This window comes from Trichechus manatus, unplaced genomic scaffold (assembly GCF_000243295.1).
Source record: "Trichechus manatus latirostris isolate Lorelei unplaced genomic scaffold, TriManLat1.0 scaffold00081, whole genome shotgun sequence".
Taxonomy (NCBI): Eukaryota; Metazoa; Chordata; class Mammalia; order Sirenia; family Trichechidae; genus Trichechus; species Trichechus manatus.
Window position 1 is genome coordinate 600,678 of NW_004444017.1, and position 12,333 is coordinate 613,010.

General features: G+C 42.0%; 1 protein-coding gene across 1 annotated transcript in view; it reads right to left on the minus strand.

The window, feature by feature from the left end:
• The window catches only part of DYRK4 (dual specificity tyrosine phosphorylation regulated kinase 4), a 52,678-nt gene that overhangs the window by 20,986 nt on the left and 19,359 nt on the right, over positions 1-12,333 (minus strand). The window contains exons 3-5 of the mRNA XM_012556936.2: positions 4,920-5,036; positions 4,044-4,182; positions 1,641-1,804 (exon numbers count right to left, since the gene is read on the minus strand). Coding sequence (XP_012412390.2) covers positions 1,641-1,804; positions 4,044-4,182; positions 4,920-5,036 — 420 coding nt within the window. The remainder of the gene's footprint in view (positions 1-1,640; positions 1,805-4,043; positions 4,183-4,919; positions 5,037-12,333) is intronic.

Sequence of the window (12,333 nt, forward strand, 5' to 3'; positions counted from 1 at the left end):
ACATGTGTGTTTCCCCAGCATTTGTACATACCTTCTACACACCACCAGTTTGGTTGTATCATAATTACTTGCTCACATGTCAACTTTGGCATTGACTGTGATAACCTGAGGGCAAGGGCCCTGTCTCACTCATTTTTGATAGTTCTTTTTATATTTCCAGAGTCCAGCAGATGCCCAAGCACATGACAGGTGCTCAATAAATACGTACTGAATTAACATCTGCTGACAAAATAAATGTGAGAATGCAGCTGTGTTGCTTGTTTGGGTATTTGGCTATGTGCATTATTTATCTGCATGTGTATCAGAATGTAAAAGGGAGGAGATCCCATCCTGCAGAGAGCGCATATTATCCCCTAGCCCCCATCAAAAACACAGCTCTCAAAGATCTGAGACTGGGGATTAAGTCCCAGTGAAGTAACTTAAAGGTAGTGCCAACATCCTTAGGAAATTTCCCAGGGCATCTAGGCCCAGGTAGGGTAGGGGTGGGGGGTTGAGGATGTCTGGCTGAATTGGAGGTAAAGTTTATGTTGAGGATTCTTAACCAAGGAAGCATTAATCCCCTGAAATTGTGTGGATGTTCAGGGTGCCTTTTCTGGAGCAAGAATCTATAGCTTTTATCAGACTCCCAAATGGATGCTTGAGCTAAAAATGGTTGAGAACCACGGCTCTCTCGATGGGAGCCATGTGCAAAAAAACTCTAAATGATTGCTTCTCAAAGTGTGGTCCATGGACTAGCAGCATTGGTATCACCTAGGAGCTTGTTAGAAATGCAAAATCTTGGGCCCCACCCCAGACCTGCTGAATAAGAATCTGTATGTTATCAAGAGCCCCAGGAGATTCATATGCACAGCAAAGCTTGATAAACAGTGCCCTCGGTGTTAAGAAAAACTTCCTCTTCTATGAAGCCATTAAAGACTTATTCTATCTCCTAAGAAACTAATGAAGTTGTAAGGAAATGTCCAGAAGAGGAAACTCCTGACAGCCCACAAGCCCAGGGGACTAAGCATTATATAATCTAGAGGTCCTCAAAAGTGGTCCTGAAGCGGAAGGGACACAGATCACTGCCCAGATTTCTCCTTCAGGCTGGGAAAAGGCAGGATCCTGGGGAACCCCTAAGGTACATTCAGAAGGGGAAGAGGAGGAGTCATTAGGGTCTATCTTCAGAAAACTGAAGGTAGTCAAGGGACTACAGAGAAAAAACTTATTTTATCTGTGGGGAAAATAACATCTATCATAAAATGGAGAAGGTTCCATGCATGGGCTTCTTTGGAGGAAACAAAAAAAGGAACATTAGGGAGACTGCATTTTATTCCATACTTCAGCCTTTTCCAACCGGTCCAGGGATGTATGGGAGGAAAGCCTGTAGGAGTTCACCCAGCATGCAAACCTCTTACCCCAAATACTCTTGGAGAGAATTAGTGTCCTGTTAGGAGAATATTTTGCACATTAAGTGCGTGTTTCCCCATTTTTAAACACTATATTCCTTTAGTTTATCACCTACTAGAATCCTTCAGGATTCCTAGCCCCAGATATATCATCACCAAGTGCTTAAAATACTCCTCAGTTTTTTCCTTTCTTGACTATCTCTTATCCCCAAGTCCCAAGCCCCCTGTGGTTACCATAAGCCACTCCCCCATCACCTTCATATAGGAGCCATGTTCATCATCAAAACTTGTCTTGCTGAATTTCTCTGAAGCCATGTTGAGCTTCTCAGCTTCAAGCCCCAGGAACCATAGCTCTGTGTAGCCCAGGATTTCATTTTGCTCATATGGAGACAGCTGGTTCTTAAAAAACTTTAGGGCCTCTGTGTGAAAAGCATTGCAGGTGTCAGTTAAGTGGAGGCAGCATGGGGATTTTCCCAGGGTGCAGGTGGTGGCATCCCTTCTAGTTCCTGAGCCAGCCAGCCCCCTCCTCAACCAGGCGGTTCACTAAGGACCAGGCATGTTGAATCTCACGGGAAGAAAATTTAACAAGGATAAATGTTAAAGTCTTATGTTTGATTTCAACAAATTAGAAAGAAAACACAAAAGAAAAGGCAAAATTCAGTCCTCAAAGAGTTATGGTTACAGCAGCACGGGTAAAAAAATTCAAGAGTAAACTTAGTGTCAACAATAGTATGTAGGGGAGGTGGGGTTTACTAAAGTTAATGTGGTATTAGGCTGTCTTAGTCATCTAGTGCTGCTCTAACAGGAATACCACAAGTCGATGGCTTTATCCAAGAGAAGTTTATTCTCTCACAGTCCGGTAGGCTACAAGTCCAAATTCAGGGCATCAGCTCCAGGAGAAGGCTTTCTCTCTCTCTTGGCTCTGGAGAAAGGTCATTGTAATGCATCAGTCTTTCCTTGGTCTGGGAACTTCTCTGCGCAGGAACCTCAGGTCCAAAGGACATGCTCTCCTCCTGGCACTGCTTTCTTGGAGGTATGAGGTTCCCATGTGTCTCTGCTCACTTCTCTCTTTTATATCTCAAAAGAGATTGCATTAAGACACTATCTAATCTTGTAAACCTCATCAATATGACCTCATCACAGTGACAGAATTTATAACACATAAGGAGATCACATATAACCTCATCATAGTGATAGAGTTTACAACACATAAGGAAATCACATCAGATTACACAATCATACAGTACCGTGAATCATGACCCAGCCAAGTTGACAGATATTTTTGGGGAACACAATTCAATCCATGACATAGGCTACACAAACAGACAGGCTATCCTGAGAAGGTCTGCAAACTCTAATGTCTTCAGGGACCAGGTAGGTAACATCAATGTGACTTTGAAAGCCCAGGAGGTACTGCCACTCAGGTCTTCAGCTGAGCCAGTGAGTATCTCAGACTACAGGGAAGGAATGGGTGTTAGTACTTCTCTATTTTATACTGGCCCAAATACATCAGGGGTCTGGTGCTTTGGGATGTGGGGTGAAATTCACAACTTCAGAGAGACACAGAAATATATACTTGTTATGGACTGAATTGTGTCCCCAAAAAGTTATGTTGCAGTTATCCTGTTAGGAAATAAGAGTTTTCTTTTGTTATGTTAATGAGATCATACTGGAGTAGGGTGAGTTCTAAACCTAATCCCTTCTGAGTGATGTCTTACAAAAAGAGAATAGTCACAGACACACAGGAAGGAGATGCCATGTGACAACAGAGGCAGATGTATCTATTAGCAACAAAGGAACACCAAGGATTGCCAACAGTCAACTGAAACAAGGAGAGAGGCCCACAGAAGGATCTGACATGGCTGAGTCCCTGATTTGAACTTAAACTTCCAGAACTGTGAGAAAATACATTTCTGTTCTTTAAAGCCACCCACTTTGTGGTATCTTTTGTTATGGCAGCTCTAGGTAACTAAGACAACACAGGGTAGAGTGCTCAGAGCAGAGGAACAAGATTGAGGGAGGGCTGTACCACATGATTTGACAAACTGCTAAAGAGTTGAAGAAGGAACTACCAGGAGAAAAAAAGACATCTGGGAAACACAACCTCTGTCTTCATATATGTGAAGGGCAGGCATGTATAAGTTGGATAAGACATGCTCTTTGCCCAGAGGACAGACTCAGGGCCTAAAGATAGTGTTGTTGTTAGGTATCATTGAGTTGATTTCAACTCATAGCGATTCCATGTGACAGTGCAGAACTGCCCCATAAGGCTGTAACCTTTATGGGAACAGATCACCAGTTCTTTCTCCCACAAAGCCACTGGGTGGGTTTGAACTGCCAAACCTTTCAGTTAGCAGCTGAGTGCTTAACCATTGTGTCACCAGAGCTCCTTCTAAAGATAGCAGGGAGGCAGAGATCAGCTCTGTACAAGGCAGAACTTGCTCAGAACTGAAGTTATTTCCTTGTGGGTAGTTACTGAGATTGTTTAAGAAGGGGAGAGATGATCAAAGGCAAAGCTATTGTAGAAGTGCTCTGAGTACTGGATAATGTGGGCGCATAATAGATGCTCTTTTGAAATCTTAATATGCTATGACTCTATGAAGCTCAACCATCTATACCCACTCCCATCAGACCCAGCCACTGCACCCAAAGCCATACCTGCAGCTGTCAGAGGCACTTTGTGCTTCCTTGGTGGTTTCTCCTCAGGCTTGGGATCTTGGGTTTTAATGCTGGAGTGGGAAAGTATTTCTGAAGGCTTAAGCTCACAGGCTGATACCTGACTGTGAGTTTGGTTCTCCTGTCCAGGGAAAGAGATTTGTAATAAACGGCTACTTAGGCTTTCTCCTCAGGGTCATAAACGATTTCTTTGACCACAAACACCCACATCCAGCCAGCCTCTTTCCCTCTTCCTTTATAGGGAGACAACAGTAATTATGAGACAGTGGGTTTTCTTAATCTTTCTCCCAAAAGCAGTACCTGACTGATGATCATACTATTCTCTGGGAGACCCATGTAAATTATAGTATTCAGTTGGCAACCCCAGTGACATCTTACTGTAGGAAGAGAAGGGAATGGTTTCTTACCTCTGCTTTGGAGAAGACCAATTCCCACCTAGATAAAGTGACTTGCTCAGGGTACATAAACTTGAACTTATGTGTGTATAACACCTCTTTTGGCACTTCCTCACATATTATCTCATTTGGTCCTCACACCAAAAGGTAGGGGGCATGAGAGGAGAACAAATGTTTTGTATGTGTCCACCATTTACGTATCAAGCACTTCATCTCTCCTTTTTTCAGTGAGGCCTCAACACAATCCAATAGAGAGCCCATTTTGCAGATAAAGAAATCAAGGTTAAGAGAAGGCCAATGACTTATTTCCTCAAGTTTGCACTCATTGTGAACAGTGAGAGACGACGAGAACCCAACTCTTCAGCTGATGCTGTGCTTTCCCCACCATCCTGGATTGCCTTTCTAAACTTGGTTCTGGCCTGAAACCAGGTCCTTCCCCTGCCTTTCACAGCCCCATATTCACCTGATACAGCAAGGATGGCTTCAGCAGGACTTTATTGTTGATACGTGGGAAGTTGACCATGTTCTTCTTTCCCTTGGTGTCCACAAAAGGGAATGAAGTAATGTTGGTGTTTGTGTTCTACAGAATGAGAAATTGGATATGTTACAGAAGCCTCAGGCAAGAAGATATCTCCAGGAGGTCATTTCTTCCAGCCCCCTCCTCACAGCAAAGGAGGCCTGACTCAAATCCAGGCCTAAACTTATTCCAAAAGTTCTTGGAGAGAAATGCAGATTCCAGGGCAGCAGAGTGGTCAGGAAGATGGGCTCTGGATTTGAATTCCTGCTCTACCACTTACTAACTGTGGACCTTGGACAGGTCACCTAGCCTCTCTCTTTAAGCTTCAATTATCTCATCACTACCATGGGGGCAAAAATGGGACTACCTCATGGGGCTTTTGTGAGGTAATCTATGTAGAGTATTTCATAAATGTTAGCCATTATATTATCATTCCAAAATCTTACCACCCTAACGTGAGGAAGTCCTTCCTGTCACATACAACTCTTCCTTGCTGCAACAGAAACTCTCATTTCCTCTATGCCACTTTATTGACTTGAATTAGTCATTTCAAGTACTCAGACTGTCCCTTGCCTTTATTGCTTTATTTCAATTTTTTATGTATGTATTTATGTTGGTGAGGGGAGAGGTAGTGTGAGAATTAATAGACACATTTAAAATTCTGTGATGAGGCGTAGTGATGTAGATGGAATATGTTTTGTTGAGTTGACCAAAATTGCCTTTTAAAAGCTGTCCTAGCCACACACATCCCCCCCCCCACCCCATTCTCTCCTAGACGAAAGGCACTAAGTCTCACTTTCTACCTTATGCAAGAATTGGGTCATTCTGAGGTTCTTGACCTTAGAAGGTGGCTTCTGGGCTTGAATCAAAGGTTTACTCTCAACCTGGATCAAGTGCAAGAGAACTGGTATAATGCTTGGCATGGCTTCACCCCAAGTCACACAGACATTAATTTTGTTCCATTATAATAAAGATACCCACGAAGTCAGCTTTCTTGACCTCAAAGCAAGGAATAACTATGAGAATCTCAAAGAAGTACTGAGTGAATACATGAATTAAGGAAGACCCAATGAACTTTCGACCAGGGTTCATTCTTAATTGACTTGTCCTATGACTTTCACACTTCTTCTCCATATAAGCCTTTCTTCAAACCAAATCTTATATGAAACCCCCAGACATGGAAAGAGGTAAAAGCAGAACTGCTCCTGCTAAAGAGAAGATAATGCTCAAAGAACTTGCCCAAGGAATTCTTTTCACCCTTAGAGTGTTCACTTGGAGTGACTCAGAATATAGGAGCCCAGCCTGAAACCAGTGCCCTGATCAGAAGAGACCTCACATCTACAAAGGAGTGGGGAGGGGAAGACCAAAACACTAGAGCAGTGTGTCCTGAAGTGTTGTGAATGCACCATAGAGGTAGGTGAGTTAATTGTGTAGAGTATATAGATAAAGTCATTTAATTGTTATGAATTTATTATAACACCCATTTGAAAAACTGTAACTAGCACCATAAAGCTGTAATTTTGTGATTATTATTATTTAGGAGAGACTAAAATTTAAGTAAAAAAAGTGAAGTGTGAGTACAGTGCAGATGTGGCAAAAATCATAAAGGTAGCACTAGAATGACTAAAGTTTGGTGAACAACAGGCTACAGCTTGAATCTAGGTTCTGCTCTTCGAAGCAGAAATTAGGGGTCCTCCTTCCAGCTCCCCACTGTCCCACCAGGGAACTGAACTGAAGGACATTTATCCAAAGCTGACCCAGCTGGGGCCAGACCTACCTCTGTAAATCTCAGTGCAACTGGCCACACTGGAATAGGATCTGGGCACAACACTTCAACCTAATATCACCCAGAATCAGCCAAGCACTCTACAGAGCTATAATGATGGGAATATTTAGAATAGTCAATGTTGACCTTCTGATAGGGAGGTGGTCTTAGGGCAAGGGAACTTTATAGAGTATGGGCCATGGCCTTGAACCAAGCCAATTTGATTGGCTAAGATGTGCTACATGCAGGACCTGGCTGTCGTTTTGGAGCTTCTTGGAAGAGGTGGGTTTTGGTATGGGCTTTAGCTGGGAGGAAGGGCAGAGAGCATGCTAATTATGTGAAGCAAAAGTATCCAGGCGTGCTCTAGCGATCTTTGCTGGTCATGTTGGTTGAGCTGCAGCAGAACATGGATTGTGGACTCTGGAAAGTACTTAATGCTAAGCTAACTGGTCTTTAGCCTATGGACAATAGTGAACCACTGACAGTTTGTAAGGCAGGGAGTCATATGTACAAAGCAGTGTTTCAGAAAGATCCCTCTAGCAGCAGTGTGGCATAAAATAGTGCTCATAGGTATGGACTCTGGAGCCAGACTCCTTTGGTTTTAAATTCCAGCTCCACTACTCATTTGTTGTTTGATCTTATGCAAGTTATTAACCTTTCCTCATATGTAATATGGGGATAATATACATATATAAAAAAACCTCATAGGGTTTTTGTAACTATTAAATGAGTTAGTACATATAAAAGACTTAAAGCAGTGCTTGCATATGCTAAGGATAAGTGTTTGCTATTATTATTATTATTTCCTTCACTTCTCAAAGTTCATTTTCCTCATCTATACAACAGACTAAATGATACAGGAAAACCATGGGCTCAGAATTGGTAGAAGATATGCATGATAGTGTGGTGCCTAAAATGATTAAAGGAGTTGAGGATGTTTAATCTGAGAAAAAAGAAAACTTCTGGGAGGTTAACAATTCTGATACTGCTACACATGTATACTGGAATTTAACAATTAAATAAATGGATGGTGGATGGTGGGAGCCAGATTTCTCACTGTTGGAGTGGAAATTTACAAATCAGTAAGGGAAGGAGGCTAGAGTGACCCATGTGGTAATGGATTAGAGTTGGAGACATCAGTAAGAACTCATGCTTAGCTTACTGTAGATACAGATGGCTACCTATAGAAATATTTATACATGTATGTGTATACAAGTTGTATACACACAAATATTTCTTTTCTCTGTCAACTGAGAGGGCCTAAAAGAAACTATATCCCAATAGCAACAAGTACACCTAGCACCCAGATGGTGGTTTCTAATACCACTCACCAGTAAAAGGCACAAATGTTCCTAGAAGAAACAGCTGATTCTAGGACTACGGCAGAAAATACACAAGATGTGTCTAGAACATTTGTAGTAACAGAAAGTAAAAAAGTACTAAAACAAAACCCATTGATGGGAGTATGTCAAATGGGCACAGGAGCAAACTGAAAGAGCCCATAAACGCTAAAGCTGTAATAATTTGAGCAACAAATAAATAAAATAGTATTGAATTATAACTCAAAATATAAAATAAATATTCTTCAGTACATATGGATCTAAATAAATGATTGAATAAATTAATAAATGAAGGAGAAAAGACAAATATCCAATGCAGAAGAATTCCAAGAAAGTGTGTAGATACTCCATCCTAAAGGAGCTCTGGTGGCACAATGGTTAAATGCTTGGCTGCTAACCAAAAGGTCAGCAGTTTGAGCCCAACAGAGGCTCCATGGGAGAAAAGACTTGGCAATCTGTTCCCATGAAGATTACAGCCTAGGAAACCCTATGGGGCAGTTCTATTCTGTCCTATAGGGTCGCTATGAGTCAAAATTGATTAGATGGCACACAACAACAACAGCTCCATCCTGAAGAAGGGGGAGAATAAATCCCTACGCCTTAAGTGTGGGCTGTGCATAGTGTCTTCCTTCTAAAACGTACAGTATAGAAAGGGTAAAAAAAACAGTAACTTTATAGTGGAGAAACTGTATAAACATTACTTCCAGGCAATCAAGGTCAACATCAACAGTCATAAACCCTGTTGGTATTACATACTCCTGAAGAGATATGATGAAAATGGTACTTTATGTGGTCTTCCTCCCAAAACCCATAACCACAGTCTAATCATGAGAAAAAACATCAGATAAATTCCAACAGAGGGGCAATCTACAAAACACCTAACAGGTATTCCTCAAGGTCATCAAAAACAGGGAAAGTATGAGAAAATGTCACAGCCAAGAGGAGCCTAAGGAGACGCGACAACTAAATGTAATGTGGTAACCTGGATGAGATCCTGGAACAGAAAAAGAACATTAGGTAAAAACTAAGGAAATCTGAATAATAAAAATAAAATATAGATGCTAGTTAATAATAACATATCAATATTGATTCATTAACCTAGTCCCTGGGTGGTGCAAGCAAACGGTAACGCACTTAGCTGTTAGCAGAAAGGTTGGTGGTTTCAATCCACCCAGAGGTGTCTTGGAAGAAAGGCCTGGTGATCTACGTCTAAAAAATTAGCCATTGAAAACTTTATGGAGTACTGTTCTACTCTGACATAATAGGGTCACTATGAGTCAGAGCTGACATGATGGCAACTGGTTTTTATATTAAAAATAGGGAAAATTGGGTACGAGGTGTGGATAGGAATATATGAAACCTATGTTCAATTTTTCTGTAAACCTAAAACTGTTTTAAAAAAAATAAAGTCTATTAAAACAAACAAAAACCTGTAGGGAAGGTGAACAATGTCAGAGGGCTGTCTCTTATGGCATAGTATAAATTTATTCTACATGGCCCAAAGGACAGAATCAGGCCAAAGCTTCTGGTTCAATAAAAGAGAGGATTTTCTAAATCTTAGCCCAGTTATAAAATGGAACGGGGGTCTTGTGAGGTCGTAAGCTGCCATCATTGAAGTGTCAAGGCAGACCTGCTGAGCATCTGTAAGAAATGTACATGGAATGGGGGTTGGGAAAGATGTGACCTCCCAAAGTCCCAGCTGTTTCTAAGATGCATTCATGTGCCCCTGGGAGTGTGTCTTGAATATGACTTTGATCCTTTTGGAAACCAAGGTCAAGAGCCACTGCTCCAGAACAGTCCTTCTCAACCTTTGTTACATCATGGCACACACAGAAAACTGTATTTATACAGCAGCAACCTGGGCTAAAGAGAGGAGGCAGCTCACACCAGATACTACTAGCTCAGGACTCCAGGTGCCCCAGGCTCGACCAGGCCACCCCAGTGGCTGGTGGCTTCTATGTCTCTGCACATTCACCTCCCATTCTCAGACACCAATATGCTATACAAGTTCATGAATTTGCTGATTGCTTGTTTTTTCCAGCAGCTTACTCAAGAGACACACAGCATACCCCATAACAACACTTCATTCTACCATAGCATCCCCAGGAGGCAGGAAGAAGAGGGTGTGATCTCCCATCCTAACAAACGGCAAAACTGAATTTTTCCTTTAAGACTGACAGCTTCATGGCATTGTTCTGAGATACCCTCACCGACCTCTGAGCCAACATAAGAGGAATCTCTAATAGTCCTGAGCTCTGTATTCAAATGTATAATCACCTATGTAAAAAAAGTGATTTTGTTCATAGGTATACACAGCATAGGTGGTGATTCCTGTACTGTTTAGGACTTGGGCACTAGACAGTGGCTGGAGAAGGCCCTACGGAGGGGGCGGCAGATAAGAAAGCAAAGCCTCACAGGAAGCCAACAGGGCCCTAATCAGGACTCCTTTTTGTGTTTAACCACAGCTCTCCGAGGTCCCTAAACATCCTGTACTCAACAGTATTGTTTTTGGGTGCCATCAAGTCAATTCCTACTCATAGCAACCCCATGTGACAGAGTAGAACTGCCCCATGGGGTTTTCTTGGCTGTAATCTTTATGGAACCAGATCGCCGGCTCTTTCTCCCATGGAGTGACTGGGTGGGTTCAAACTGCCAACCTTTTGGCTAGCAGCCAAGCACTTAACTGCTGCTCCACCAGGGTTCTTTTACTCAATTGTGAAGTGCCTTTATTTTCCAACCTTTTTATGTGAACATATACTGCTTTTACAATCCAGGAAATATCCATGCCATTATTTAAAACTAAAAAATCCTGTTTTTAAAGCATATTATACAGCTACAGTAATCAAAAAAGCTTGGTACTGGTATATCAATAGACACATAGACCAATGGAATAGAATTGACAGCCCAGAAATAAATCCTCACATCTATGGTCAACTGATTTTTGACAAGGGTGCTAAGTTCATTCGATGGGGAAAGAAAATCCTCTTCAATAAATAGTGGTGAGAAAACTGGATTTCCACATACAGAAAAATGAAACAGGATCCATGCCTTACACCGTACAGAAAAACAAATTCAAAATGGATTAAGGACCTAAATGTGCAAACTAAAACCATAAACTTCGTAGAAGAAAATGTGGATCTAGCTTTTAACAATGGATTAGTTAATACAATAACAAAAGTACAAACAGCAAAAGACAAAATAAATCAATGGGACCTCATAAAAATTAGAAACTTTTGTTCATCAAAAGACTTTACCAAGGGGACTTAAGGCAACATGGCACTCTAAGCAGAAGCACCATGCAGTCCCTCCACAGCAAAGATCTGAAAAACCAGCCAAACAGAGAAAACAGCAATCCTGAAACCCTAAAACATCAAATGAAGAGATAAAGAACTCACCCAAGCACCAAATGGAGTGAGAAACTGACAGAGAACAGAGAGCGAGGAGAGATTCATGCAGAGGTCCCCTATCACCTAACGCAGTGCAGATCTACCATCCTGGACTCCTATCAGAGACCAGCAAATAGGTGGTACGAGAAAGCAGCTTCACGGAGCTTCCAGCAGGAGACAGAACAACCAGTAACTGGAGATATACGCTTTCCCACCCTCCACCCTTCTTCACCCCGCTCGGCCTTCTCTGCTTCCCACAGCCACAGTCTATTGGCTGGGAAGCACCGGCTGCTTGGATTCCACCTGCCCGCAGTGGCCGAATCCCTGAGTGCCATTTGTTGGCTGCTGGTGTTGCTTTTTTCCACTTCTTTTGATTTCTTCCTTACCTCTCACCACCTCCCCATCCTTTCGCTCAAATACCTGGCTCCGTGTGTCATCTTTGCTTCTTCCTAAGGGGCTGCAGAGCTCCATTAGAGTGTGGAACTGCTTCCTGGTCTATGCTGCCACGCTGGTGGGATCCTGGGGCTTTTTTTCGTTTTTTTGTTTGTTTGTTTTGAATTGTTTGTTTGTTTTCTTTTTCTTTTCTCGAGTTGGGAGCCTGTTCTGGCCAGGCAGTGCTACGCGACTTGGGACCTACCCCCTCAGCTTGCGCAGATGTGCAGACAGATCCCTGAGCGCATTTCTTTTTTCATGGTTTTTTTTTTTCTGTTTTTTTGGGGGCTTTTCTTGTTCTTCTTTATTATTATCATTTGTTTTGTTTTCTTTTCCCTATTTTTCCCTTTTTATCTTTCTTCATTACTCAGTTTCTCGTCTCTCTATACCTTCCTTCTCTTCCTGTCCCCTGAATACCTGGCACTGAATAACTCTAC